This window comes from Ooceraea biroi, chromosome 10, assembly GCF_003672135.1.
Source record: "Ooceraea biroi isolate clonal line C1 chromosome 10, Obir_v5.4, whole genome shotgun sequence".
NCBI lineage: Eukaryota > Metazoa > Arthropoda > Insecta > Hymenoptera > Formicidae > Ooceraea > Ooceraea biroi.
Genome location: NC_039515.1, coordinates 8,536,542 through 8,549,751, shown reverse-complemented (window position 1 = coordinate 8,549,751; position 13,210 = coordinate 8,536,542). Strand labels below are relative to the sequence as shown.

Below are 13,210 nucleotides of genomic sequence, written 5' to 3'. Positions count from 1 at the left end.
GACGAGAGCGTGAGATTCGGAAGGCGAAGCAGTCTCTCACCAATCAGCGAATCGGTTACAGCAGAAGCCTCTCGGTCCGCTTAGAAAGCGCGAAGGCGGCCGATAGCGATCGGCGCACCATTGTAATGTACCATCGGCGTAATTGAAGCCGCAATTACATCTGCTCCCGTGATGACTTCTCGCTCGTCTGCTTTTTTACCCACATAAATTCAAAATGGGATTCTAATAAGAATCACGCGCGTTCGCATACCGCTCCGCTCGGCGCAATCGCGTGGAAAGTCGCGCGGAGTTTTCCACGCGCGCGCGTTAATTACGTCTCCGCCGAGAAAGCGAGAGATTTGCGACATTGAAGTGTGAGGACCGCGATGCGACGCAGATCCAAGCGATTGCGCAAAGAGGCATATCTCTCTCGAGATTTTTCTTGCTTCATCCGCGCGTCTTTCGCGACATCGCTATTGATAATCATCGTGGTGCACGATCGCTCTCCCTCCCTGCCCCCTGCGTCCTCGTGACTTTTGTGCAATAATTTATCTGGGTGCGGCTCGCTGAGGGTACGTGGGTGTCAGACTTCGCCTCCGTGACCTTTGACCGTTCCTTCTTTCGCAACTCGGTTCCGCCGGTGCCGTTCCCTTCGCGAGGAATATTCCGCGCGCGTAAAGAGCCTCGTCTCGTTATCCGCAACGCGTGGCGCTGATAAGATTTGCCGGCCGAAACGCTCGTTCGTCATCCTGCGAGCGGCTCGCGACGCGGCGTGGCGCCGCCTCTTCGCTCGCGCGCCATTCCTCGACTCCAAATCACCATGTGATCTATTGTGTTGCCGGGACGCTCGATGTGGCCGCAAACCCGTTTTACCCGACTTCCGCGAGCGCGATTCGTCACGCGTGGTGTCTGATATTAATGGCCAGTCGCCGGTTATCTTAATAGCCACCCACGAATGCGTTCAGTCTCGCGACGCGCGACCGTCGATCCGTCCGGAAGAAAGTGAATATCGTGATCGTAGGTAAGATCGCAGGCAAGATCGCACGTTGGTGTCAGGGTGGTCCATTTCGCGCTAATGCTCGTTGTTTCGCAGTTTTCATAGTGAACTCCTATCGGGAACACGATTTTTAGACGCGGATGATTCACATACCCAGTTCTCCACGATTTCACTTGGTCTGTCTGTCTGTCTCTCTCTCTCTCTCTCTCTCTCTCTCTCTCTTTCTCTCGCTTGGTCATTACCTCAGGACAATTCTGCTTCCCGTTTCCAGTCGTCGACTTTTTCCGCTTGCGAGAGCAGTAACAGCCTCCAGAGTCTCTTGTAAATGGCAGGAATTTCAAGAAATGTGTCCCTTTACATCCCCCATGGTTACACCGTGGCTACGTCTCTGTCTCATCGCTATCGCGATCGCGAAGCGGTCACATGAAGTCATCGTCGCTTACGACGATATCTCACGCTGAGATACATCGGGGTGACGACACCTTCCCCGCCGAAATATTACGCATCTGCTTGCCTGCGTGCACGGCACGTGTTCTTCATTTCACACGTATATGAGGGTAGAATCTTTCGCTTCTCTCTTTTTCTCTTTTCGTAGCCTGAGCGGCGGGGCTTAGCCGAAATCTACCTGCGAGCGATACCGTGCCAGAGGACAGCGCGGAAGACGATTTTGCGCCGTCGTGGAGGTCGTAAAGAGACCTCTTCCTCCGAGCCAGCTGCGCTCGCTCACACGTCATAAACCGTCCTTCCGAGATCCTCGTCTACGCGCTACGGATACGATCTGATATTATTACCGTGATCCCATCGTATTGCATAAAATACGACCCTTTACACGCGCGGTAGGCTGTTTCGTACGCCCCAGGAAATTGATGGAAGAGAGCGAACCGTTGGGAAATGAAAAATGTCACCCGTCCAGGTCACCGTGTATCCGTGGAGGAAAACGAAAAGATAATCGGCGAATAAATTGTTTCTTTAATGAATATATTCTCTCGTAATTTCACCTGGCAACCCAAGTCAATTATCAGTCGTTATTCCACACCAATAAAATTGTTAAGAGAATATGCATTCTGCTGTTATGGCACGGAAAAAAGACATTCTCGAATGATTCAATGTGCAATTGAGGCGAAAATTTATCTGACAAAGTGATACTCTACACGATCGTACGTGAAGTCAATAATTGTCGAACGTATTAAGATGAGCGAAAGAAAGCAGCTCCGACGAAGAACGCGCTATCCAGCTCGCACTCGCGCGAGCGAGCGCGTTGTCAGGCACGATTTCGTCGCGCAATTTCATCCGATCAAGATAGCTGCCGCACCGACGCAAAACAAAGTGCTCTTCCAACGCGGAGTAATTAATTACAGTGATCTGATTGCACTCGATTAATCCCGCCGACTTTCGAGAGCGGATCATTAATTAAGGGTGAATAAATGTCCCCCGGGGGTACGTACGTATACACTCCCGAGGGAGGACACGCTCATTTATCTGGAATAATTTAGTATAAATGAGTAAACCGTCCGCTCGCGCGCGCACGCGGACGTTCGATTTGCATTCGAGATACGGATCGATCGCTCTATTCGCGGAGCGAATTATTACTTAGCGATATTTGTGCGCGATTTACATATTGTTTCTCTTTTCTCCCTTCCTTTCTTTCCTCGCGATTACGATACATGGTCCCTTATCCATCAGGAGCCGAGCTTTTAATTGCCTCGGCAAGCACCTGCCGCGGAGCGGTTCGAGGTGGAGCCTAGACGGAACACCAGGATGAAACGAATAGCGTATATCTCCTCTCTCGTTTTTTTTCTCCCTCGCTGAGCTTGTCGGCGAGTTCTCTGGAGAAATTCCTGTAGTTTGTACGTAAGCAGCGGCGGAATGTAATTATTATTCGCTACAGCGTTGTAGCGTGCGAGCAGGTTTTCCTTCGGTCTGGTAACTCTGTGCTTGCGCCAGTCTCGTCGAGCTTTTTACTTATACGGTTCATTGTGCATCTCTCTCTGTTTCTCTCTTTTTTTCTCTCTCCTTCTCCGAGACTCTCCTGGCTCGGTGCTACGCGACTTTTCTCGCTGCTTTTCTTCTCCGCCTTCGTGAATTCAATTATTCCGTGCTTCTCGCCGTGGAGAGGAAGAGAAAAAAAGCGCAAGGCATCGCAATACCTCGCTTACGCCTCTCCTTGTGGCGTCGCGTTACCGGCACTTCTCATTCATGAGCTTCGCGAACCGGGCGAAGCGTCGCCTTAATATGCGGCAACGTTAGGCGGATGTTTTAATTTGTTTGCGCCGCGTCGAGCTAAACCGCGTAACCGCTGCACTCTGTTGCGCATAAAAGAACAGAAAAGAAAACCGCTGCGCGATCCCGACCAACCCGGCCACTCGATCTTCCCCAGGAAAGAATTTCTACTTTGTTATTTAATTATACGATCACGACTTCCGGTGTATTCACATTTTGATTACGCAAAAAAACGGAGGAGGAGGAGGAGGAGAGAAAAAAGGAGAGGCGCTCTCTCTCCTGGAGAGCATTCTCGCTCGTGATTTCGCCATTCCCCCCCGCACCTGGCAACCTTTGTCCATAAGATCAAGCGGTTTAATAACATGATTCAAGGAGCGGCAGCGATCAGTACATTAAGGTCAGATGGGTCGAGGTGTATAAAGATAATAGCCCGCCACCGACCGAATGAACGACCGACCGATCGACCGATCGGCTGGTGATAGGTTTCGATAGATCGAAATACGTCGCAGGAGCTCTTTACGGTTGCCACAAACACGCAATCGATTTCATCAGAAAAGAATATAGGAATGCCTCCGGATCAAGTTAAATGTTGTAAGTTAAGATCCATGACTAAACACGTTAAATCTCTATCAAAAAAGGCTGAACTCTTCTAAAGCTAATAGGAAAAAAAAAACAGAAAAATAGAAAAGCTTTCGAGAGGAAGATTTTTGAAGAAAATGCTCTAAAGTGCCTCTGTAGTCATACAGAAACGTGATTTGTTAACGACTCCCATATTCTACTAATAAATAAGTACTTCCGGGGAAAATTTAACTTTGGCGAGATCCTGACACCGACTTGAGACTTTTTGGCATTATTAGGAGTTTTCAAAGTTTCCAAGAAATTCACCGTGCCGCACAGTCGTGCAGAAATGATCGCTCTGAGCACTCGCGAGTGTCTGCTCGCGGTGGATGTAAAGACTCGCTACCGAAACGGACTGAATTCCCTTAATTTGGGATAATGCCGTCGTCGGTGTCACGTTACGGACGGTGGATCAGCTCGATGATGGGCCAGCGCAAAGGGCTCGCCACCGTGCGCGACGCCGCTTTAATGATGAGATCGGAGGCGCGCGAAGCCGGAGCGATCGGCCGGCGATCGGCTCGGTCTTTCGCGCACATTGCGCGGCCTGGGTCAAGCGGGTCGCCGCGCGTAAAAATAATAATCAATCGAACGACCGGTAAGTGAGAGCTCGGCAATTACGCGGTGGCGGCGGTGCCTGTGCTGCGGTTTACCCCGGCTCACCCCGCTCCCCCGGTCGCGGCCGAGCTAGGGACGGGAACGGCGGAGAACTTCCTTCTACCGCCTTTAATTCGCCTCCATCTCCTCTCCGTGCCACCCCTGCGCCCCGTTCGCCGCACGCTATCATAACGTAACAACGCGGGACTCCCTCGCTTTATTATTAAAAGTTAAAATTCCAGTGGGAGCCGGAGGAGCGATCTTGCGGCGAGAGGCCTCTCCGCAGCCACTCTCATCCTCTCGACCCTCCTCGTCCTCTTCCTCCCTCCTTCGCTCCTCGAATCTTCTTCGTCTTTTTCTCGCTCGGGCCATTCACTCTCTCTTCTTCTCCGTTTCCCTCTCTCTATTCCCGTTTCCCTCCATCTTTTCCCGGCTCGCTCGATTCGCGTTCTTCTCTCCTTTTTTCTCCGTAAACTCGTACAAACGTTTATTGGCGCGATATTCTGTGTTCATAACGGCCGCTGGTAGCAATCGCGTATAACTCTCCCGCGTTCGCGGAGAGCATCCCCACGGATAATCGTATTACCATCTATCTTGCACGCCGCTTCGAGATGTCGAATCGGGATTCGAAACACGCGGCTCCGGTCTTCCGTCTCTTAGCCGCGCAAATGCCTCTCTCACCCTCTCTCTATCTCCTTCTCTCTCTCTTCCTCTGGAGAGTTTTCTTGCGGTCGGTGGAAACACCGGCACGCATTTCTTCTCGCACGTTTATCATAATACGACACGTGCAGGCATGTTGCTTGAAATTAAGGGATTAGAAAATTACGATCCGTCGGGTTCCAATTAAAGCGGAATTTAGCGTTCACCGTCGTCGTCACTTTTATATGTATCGCCGAGATTTCACCGCGGTGTATTACACGTCGGACATGTGCCGGTCTCGGTACATCGATCCGCGATTTCACCCGCACGATTTCGACAGCGAGTTTTTCTCGCCGGGACCACCCGGAAACCGGTATTGTCGGAAGGCGGTAAAACTGTCGGTCGAAGAGTAAAGAGAGACCGGAACGAGGAATCGTGGCGCATCGCATCGACTTGCCATTGACTTTCGCTGATTGAAACGTGCTGACGATGCCGGCGTCGCCATGCAACTTTCAAACAAGATAGAGTTTAACCGCAAAATTTCCCGTCGACGGAAGACGTTTCAAGATGTGTGCAGAGAAGCCTGAGAGAAATTCTGAAAAGTGTCAGATTGAAAACCGAGGACAGAGTTTTGGCAAAGGACCAATCGTTAATTTTGGATAATTTAATTTTATTTAAGAGGTACAAGATAAAATTGTAATATAATTATTTTCTTGCTAAGGGAGGTTTATACAAAAACGCATTACGTTCAGCACGACGAAAGTCAGGATTCCACGAGTATTTTGATGGAATCTCGTTCGCGCGAGACGTAAATGTGTTCGGGGAACGTCGATCGAGGCGGGATATTTTTGCCTGCGCGCGGTACCCTTCTTTTTCTCGTATGGTTAACGACGCGGTAAACCTCTTCACGATGGCGGGCGACGGACGCGGGAATGATCCGGCGGACGACGGTTCGCGCGATTACGTATTATGCTAAACACGCGAAAATGGCTTTTTAAACGGAACATCTACATTTATGTAGTCAACGGGGCGTCGTATCACCCTTTTCCCCCTGCTCACCGCACTGCGCTGTGCAGCCCCGCGGTGGCTTGTCCGGTCTTGAGCGGGCAGCAATGGCGAATTAAACGCAATTTTCGTCCATGCGAGGCATGCATAACAAATTGTCGAACGTCTTTATACTTAGAAAAACCGCGCGCGACATTATGCACGTAATGCGGGAGGGAAGGGGAGCGGCAGGGCGCCGTTTCGTCGCATGGACCGATTACAATCCAATTATTATGCCTGCATAATGTCCACTGTCCACCCTCTTCACCTCCTGTTTTCCCCTCTCTCCCACCTTCCTCCTTCTGCGTGCGTGTAAGCACGTAGTCACCTGCACGTAATACGGCCGACGAGGAGTGGCGCGAGCGGAATTTCTAAACGGACGGACGATTTAAAAAGGAGCAATAAAGCGGAAACTGGCTACCGGGAGTTGCGGCGGCGACGACAACGGCGATGGCGGCGGTGGTGGTGGTACCGCTGCCACGCTCGATCCTTTAAAATTGAAAATTAAACGTTTCGCAGCGCCGAGGGAATTTTGAGCGGCATGTCTAACCCGTACCTTCACGCTTCTTCTGTTTCAGGATCCGACTTCCGTGAGTATGGGTCATTAAGCGCTACCACCGAATGCTACAAAGTAATGGGTTCTGCGCCATGGTGGAAACCACACCGGCGGATCGGTCAATTAATTGCGGGGACCGCGTGGAGTCCCCATACGGGAACTTGCGAGGGGTCTCGCGCGTATAAACGTGCATGTAGTTTACATTGCTAATCGCGGAGATGTATAAAAAATTGAGCAAAAGTGGAACTTTTAGTTGTCGTAGTTGAATAGTGTTCCCTTTTTGTAACGCGAATGAACGCGCGACGCGAAACTTCCCCGGCCAATTATGATTACATAACGTGCGCATTTCTGTTACATGCACTTGCCTACATCAATGAATCGACGCCTCATCCCTCGCCGACATCGCTATGCTCACACGCAGGGCGTAAGTATCTCGTAATATCTTTTATATTTTCGCGCAAGCACGTTGCATGCAGTTAGATTCCGTAAGATCAGTGTCGCAACTTGTAATAAATATTATTCTACTTCTATCAACATAACATTCAATAAAAAATAGTGAACAGCGATGTCTCTAATTAATGGAAGTAATAACGGAAGTATTCGGAGCACGAAGTGCAAATCTATTAATCTATTCATCTATTAATTCTGCAAATTATCTCGTACTATACATTGGTTGTAACACCAACTTGTGATTATCTCGTTTTTCTCATGAATGTGGAAATTATAAATCCGTATTAATGAGCACTGGGAATCTTTGTGAATATCATTAATTATTAATTAATTCGAAAGACCGGTATCCTGATTCTGGGTTCATTAGCGATATGCTGCGACGTCGCTGGTTGATCGTCATGCGTCGACGGCGGTACCGATAAATCGAAGGAGGCCCGCGTGCCTCAGGGCCCAGGGCCCGGGACGTCGAGACGGATAACTGACGTCTCTATAGTAGTAAAACCGCGATCGTGGCGCTCGCGTCCCGACGGGGGTCCGCAGACGTCGTCGGAGACATCCGACGCTGCGGGCGGCCATTGTCTCAGAGAGGTCCCGAGGGCGAAGGGCCGCGACGAAGGGCCCAACCCCGGCGCTTGACACGCACGAGGGGGTCGTAGCACCCCGTCGCGGCGCTCACGAAATTAATAACCGAAATTCGGGTATCCCCACTCGAGGCTGAAGTTATCGCCCGGATTCTTCCGCTAACGGGGCCCCATGACCGGGCCCCACGACGTTACGGTGTTCCGAGTGTTGCACACCCACGCGATACGTGCGCCGAAAACGAATGCCGGTCAAGTGAGTTATAAATAACGACGGGCGAAATTTACGGTGTCATTTGTTATTGCGATGTGTTTCACGGGGGGTTGCAACGAGAGAAAAAGAGAGAGGAGAGGAAGAAAAAGAAAGAGGAAGATTTAACGCGAATAACGGCTTCGTCGTGCGTGTGTATTTCACATCGCAGTTGCATCTCATTGGCGAACCACCAAGTGTCCAGATTCAAAAGTAGAGTCATAAAAAGCAAAGTATCAGTTACAGAACGAATTAAGCCGATTAACAAAATTCAAATTGGTGAATTTAAGACACCCATAAATGAATTTAAGCGAATCCTCGACGAGAACTTGTTGAAGGAAGAAACATCTCAGAATTTATTGGAAATTAAAGAGGCTCATGAAGCTTGACGAAACCTGACCGACGACGACGACCAGGACGACGATCTCCAGGATCGTTCGGAAATAAAACAGGCAGAGGGAGGAGGATGTTCAGGATCTCGCTCGCATATCTCGCCTGAAATTTCCGCACACCGAGCGCCGGCCTTTTCGCCGTCACACCGCGGCGTATATATATACGATATATATCGCATGCGATGCTATATAAGCGGGCAATTAAAAGCGTGCGGCAGAGACATTTATGTTGGCACTAACTGCCCGTTAAGACGGGGAACCACCTAACCGTGGAAGGTGTAATTGGCCGACATGCTGAACCTGCTGCTCGTAAAGGCACAGCGGGCGTGCCGTGCCGTGCCGCAGTTTTTCCGGCGCGACTTTTACAAATCGCGTTTCGTTGGACTCGTAAGGCTTAAAAGGGCCGATTCCTCGATCTCGGTCGAGAGATCGATCGAGACGATCGTCATGCGGAAAGCCGAGTCGGAACGATAACTCTCGGCTCGCGCCAATTAAAAGATAACTGTTTCCCTTCCGTTAATTGCAAGGTCGGCCTGCAAGCCGGGAAATGGAAAACTGATCGTAAACAAATTCACAGAGCCGGAAACTGGTCGATCCCCGATCTTAACGATCCTCCCCGTCAAATGCATAATGGGCAGTGCGGTTAGATAAGCCTGGCGGGCTGTACGCTTGAGAAAGAAGAAGAAAAACGACTTGTTATTAGCGCGGTTATTAATACAGATCGAGCGGTCTGATAGTGTAATTGTGCTACAACGCAGTCAGCAAGTATAATTTTAATTGCGATAAACCGCGATTACGGCAGCCTTGTTCCGAGTGGTCTCCATCGGAAATCTGAGACTAGCTCGTCATCGCGCAACGATGACTTAAAGAAAGGACTCGGAAAATCTCGATTCGCGTCGCAAACGTCTTTATCGAAAGGACGAAGGAAGGGCGACGTTCGTCGTTTTGTTGCAAGAGGTCCTTTATTTCAAATTGCAAGAGTATTACTTTCTCTCTCCCTCTCTCTCTTTCTGCTTCTTGTTCGCTTTTATGATCGCGAGATACGCGCCGTCGAGGCGTATAAGAATGCGATTAACATAGATCCAACGTGCGGATAGTGTAATTGCGCTACAATGTAACTGGACGGCCGATCGTAATGCGGTACACGACGAGCGTGAACCAAGAAAGAAGTACCTGCGTGCGAAGGAGAGGCGTTGTCCCGGCAGAACAGTCGTGTGCGCACCACCTTACATTTTATTATTAGTACGCACGCCGCTCGTTACGCTACCGTTCGTCCATTCGCTCGTTCGTAAGAGGATGCACATTCCCGGCGATCCATTTTTTCCCCTCTTTCTTTCTTCTCTTCTTTGTGTCTCTCTCTGCGCCTCGCGGCTCCGATTAAAATGCCAGACGTCGGAGAACGAGGCGAGAAAGGCAGACAGAGGCAGAAAGAGAGACAGAGGAAAGGAGATTCACCATGATACGCGATATTGTTACGCGTGTACACGTTGTAACTGTCCGGATCCGTGACGGAGTCACGCGATATGCATTATGCACGCACGTAACGTGCCGCAGCAGCAGACGGTTTCCGCAATCAGTCCCACGATGCGCCGCGGAGGCCGAGAGATCTCGGCTGGTGAGAAACCGCACGGCCGACGCGAGCCGCTCGCGCGTTTTCGCGCCGAAGACGCGGAGAAAAAGGAAGAGCTGACCGCCTGTTCGCGTCTGTCGCATACATTATTAATAAGCGCGGGGGGAAAATCCTGGGTCAAGTGGCGCGAGCACAATGACGCGCGTTAATTGCACATCGCCGCGTCATTATTCCCGATGGCGGCGGCGGTGTAAATTAGCGCCCGCGTCTTACATAAACGCAATCTCTGCGTACCATCTCGCGCCAGCCGCATAGTTTCTCGTGCGATTCTCCCGCATCCAAGCGACGAGCGCGCGTTTAGTGTTAATGGAAAAGTATATGGGGTGTCCCCGGTGTTCGGCGTGAAGAGATTGCCGATCGAGTTTGATTTGGACGAGATATTCAAGGAGTCTCGAATTTCATGCCTGAGAAGATGGAGTATGTTACAGATAAATGTTTAGAGTACACTTGCATGGACAAGAAGAACAATAGAGACGTTTTTAGCAACCTCGAGAAAACGTATCTCGTTTCTCGAAGCCGGGTCTCCCTTCGCGTGGCCGATTCAATTCAACGACACCCGGTGTCGTTGTTGATTCGAATGCTGTGTACTAATCGTGAGACGAATCGAGATGCGTTTCCACCGCTTTCCCTCTCGGCCGCAAATGAGCTGAACATTTTCCCTTTTTCCTGCGTGTCGTATTGTCCGCTGCGCGTAATGAAAAATCGAGAAAAGAGAAGCTACGCCGGCGTCCGTGTATCCCCGGACAACTTTCACCGTGTCGAGAAGCAAGCCACCTGTCGAAGCAGCAGGCTGTCGAACCGACGACAATGTTAACGTGAAAAAATGTCGCGATTCGCGACGCGCGCCTTCCGGGATCGATGCCGATGCCGATGCTGACGCCGATCGCCGGTCGCGCTTCATTTGCGACAGCTGCATTACCCCTATGCGACGCGCTATTACTTTTATTAGCATAATGACAGGCGAACAACTCAATTTGCATGGAAAATCACACAGGCCCTGGTACGAAGTTCGCCCGCGGATCCCCGTGATGGTCGTTCTATATCGACGTATATATAATATGTGTGGGGGCACGCATATATTTATTAGATATATATGCGAGACGTACGAAAAACATTGTGAGGAAGGCTCTCGAGGCCGCAGCGAACGCTGAAGAAAGGTTTAAGTCCGAGTCTGGAGCGAATACCTCTTCGGGGTTCTACCGCTTGCTCTCTCTGTCTCTCTCTTCCGCTCCCTCGGCCTCTCTCCTTCGCTCTTTCTTTCTCTCCTCACGCTGGATAATTCCGTATCATCATCGAAATTGCCGTCGATCGTCCGTCGTCGTCCACGGCTTGATTGAGAGTAGTCGAGGATCGTTTGCCACCGCACCTGATCCAATCGTCCATTCGATAATTGGCGCCGGTAATGAGACGCGGGGATTACCTGGTCAGATCGTTCAGGCAAATTCTTGCCTGCGAAAAGAGACGCTGGCGGAATATATGGCGGTGGCGCCGACGTTCTCTGCGGAGAAACAAAAAGGACGCGGCCCGAAATCGCGGGATGCGCGTACATACTCTTGCGCCGGTTTCGTGCGAGGCCTCGCTTCGGACGGCTACAGCTGTCTAGAAATGAAGATAAATGCGAAACGGTGTTCGGGGCGTGTAACGACTATCACGCGATCATCGATCGACGTTCGGCAGCCGAACGTCGACGGATACAAATTTGACGAAGTTCCTGATGCCGGGATAAGGGAACGCCGAGTCCTCCTTATCGGCGTATTAAGCTTCACGCGTTTCTCGAGATATCATCTTAAACGGGCACGCTCGTGATCGTTTTACATCTTCGAATGTTATTACATCCTTTCGATGTCGCGACCGCGACATTATGAAGATCGAATCAATAATTTGTTGTGACTTACTTCGCCGGAATATTTTAATATAAATTCCTCGCGTTGTCGAAAGAACCCATCAAGCTTCAATTATGTGCCGTAAATTGAGGTGATCTCAAAGATCGAGAGGAAATAACGATTATATAAACCGGAGCGTGATATTTTCTTCTTCCACCTGCGGCGGAGAAAATTTCTGCCCGGTGCGTCGTTTATATTTCGGCGCTCGTACCTTGTGATTGACAAATGTAAAGCTCATTTTTAGGACTTAATCTCGCGCGTCGATCGTTTACTTGTAACGTCATGTTTGCAGCCTCGCAACATCATGTAAGATCAACTGATCGGCCCCGATTTCGGCGTCTGCAAGCGCCGTGACCGCGATCACGAAGACGCGATTGTGGATCGCGACGATACGGATCTGGCGGAATATTATGTAAATAAAGGTATGCGTTAAAACACGCGCGATCAGGAGGCCGCCTCTCAAGAGTGGATTTCTTGCCGGGTAAGAGAGATGCCGGCCGGATATAAAAGAAACATAAAGTAACCCTTTAGCGCGCGCGCGCGCGCTTAAACGAAATTGCTGTAATCCCCGACCGCGAGGCGGGTAAAAACGCACGAAGGGAAAAAGAATCGCGCGCGGACGAAGGGCTATGCAGGGCGAGGGGCGTCGATGAAGAGAGAGAAAGGAAGAGAGTGAAAGGAAGAATGGGGGAATGGGGGAAGGCGAGGGGGCATTAACATACCGATTTACATAATGCGTATAATTCGAGCAATTATGAAGGGAAATATACACAATTTAATATAATGGCGGATGTTTAGAGCCGACGCTATATCTACTGTAGGAAATCTCTCCCGTGTGCGCTTGGAAAGGAGAGAAAGAGAGAAAGAAAGAGAGAGAAAGAGAAAGAATTTCTCTCGCATTGCTACGCGCGAAGCGTGGAGGGAAGATCGATGCTAGATCAACGCTAGATCAACGCTACCAATAATTTAGCGCGGGTTACGCGGTGCGTATCGCGCGGATCAAATTATACGATCACGATCGAGCCTAATGGTAGAATTAAGCGCGATCTAAACACCGTGCATGTACCTAACAAACCATCATCATTCAGCTCAATTGTGAATAGATAGTACATTGAAGAAAAAGGCAGTAAACTTGTTTTTTTTGCTTTTGTATTAACAAATGAATACTAATATAGCTAGGAATTTTTTCAGTTTCATAAATTTGCTTGCCTTTTTTTCTCCGTGTGGCATTACAGAAATACATCTTCTGTTTTCTCTGCTGTGTTCATATCCTTGATGCGAAATGACGTCTCTTGATTATTGATTCTGTCTATAATTAAATTTTTATTATAATTGAGGAATCTTTCAAAATTCAAAGTCATACAGCGCGACAGATGTTTC

At 49.8% G+C, this 13,210-nt stretch overlaps 1 protein-coding gene across 1 annotated transcript in view; it reads left to right on the top strand.

Annotated features, from left to right (window-relative positions):
- The window catches only part of LOC105283705 (ankyrin repeat domain-containing protein SOWAHB), a 98,303-nt gene that overhangs the window by 57,375 nt on the left and 27,718 nt on the right, over positions 1 to 13,210 (top strand). Inside the window, exons 7-8 of the mRNA XM_011346688.3 lie at positions 6,670 to 6,681; positions 12,456 to 12,461. Of these exons, the coding sequence (XP_011344990.1) occupies positions 6,670 to 6,681; positions 12,456 to 12,461 (18 nt within the window). The remainder of the gene's footprint in view (positions 1 to 6,669; positions 6,682 to 12,455; positions 12,462 to 13,210) is intronic.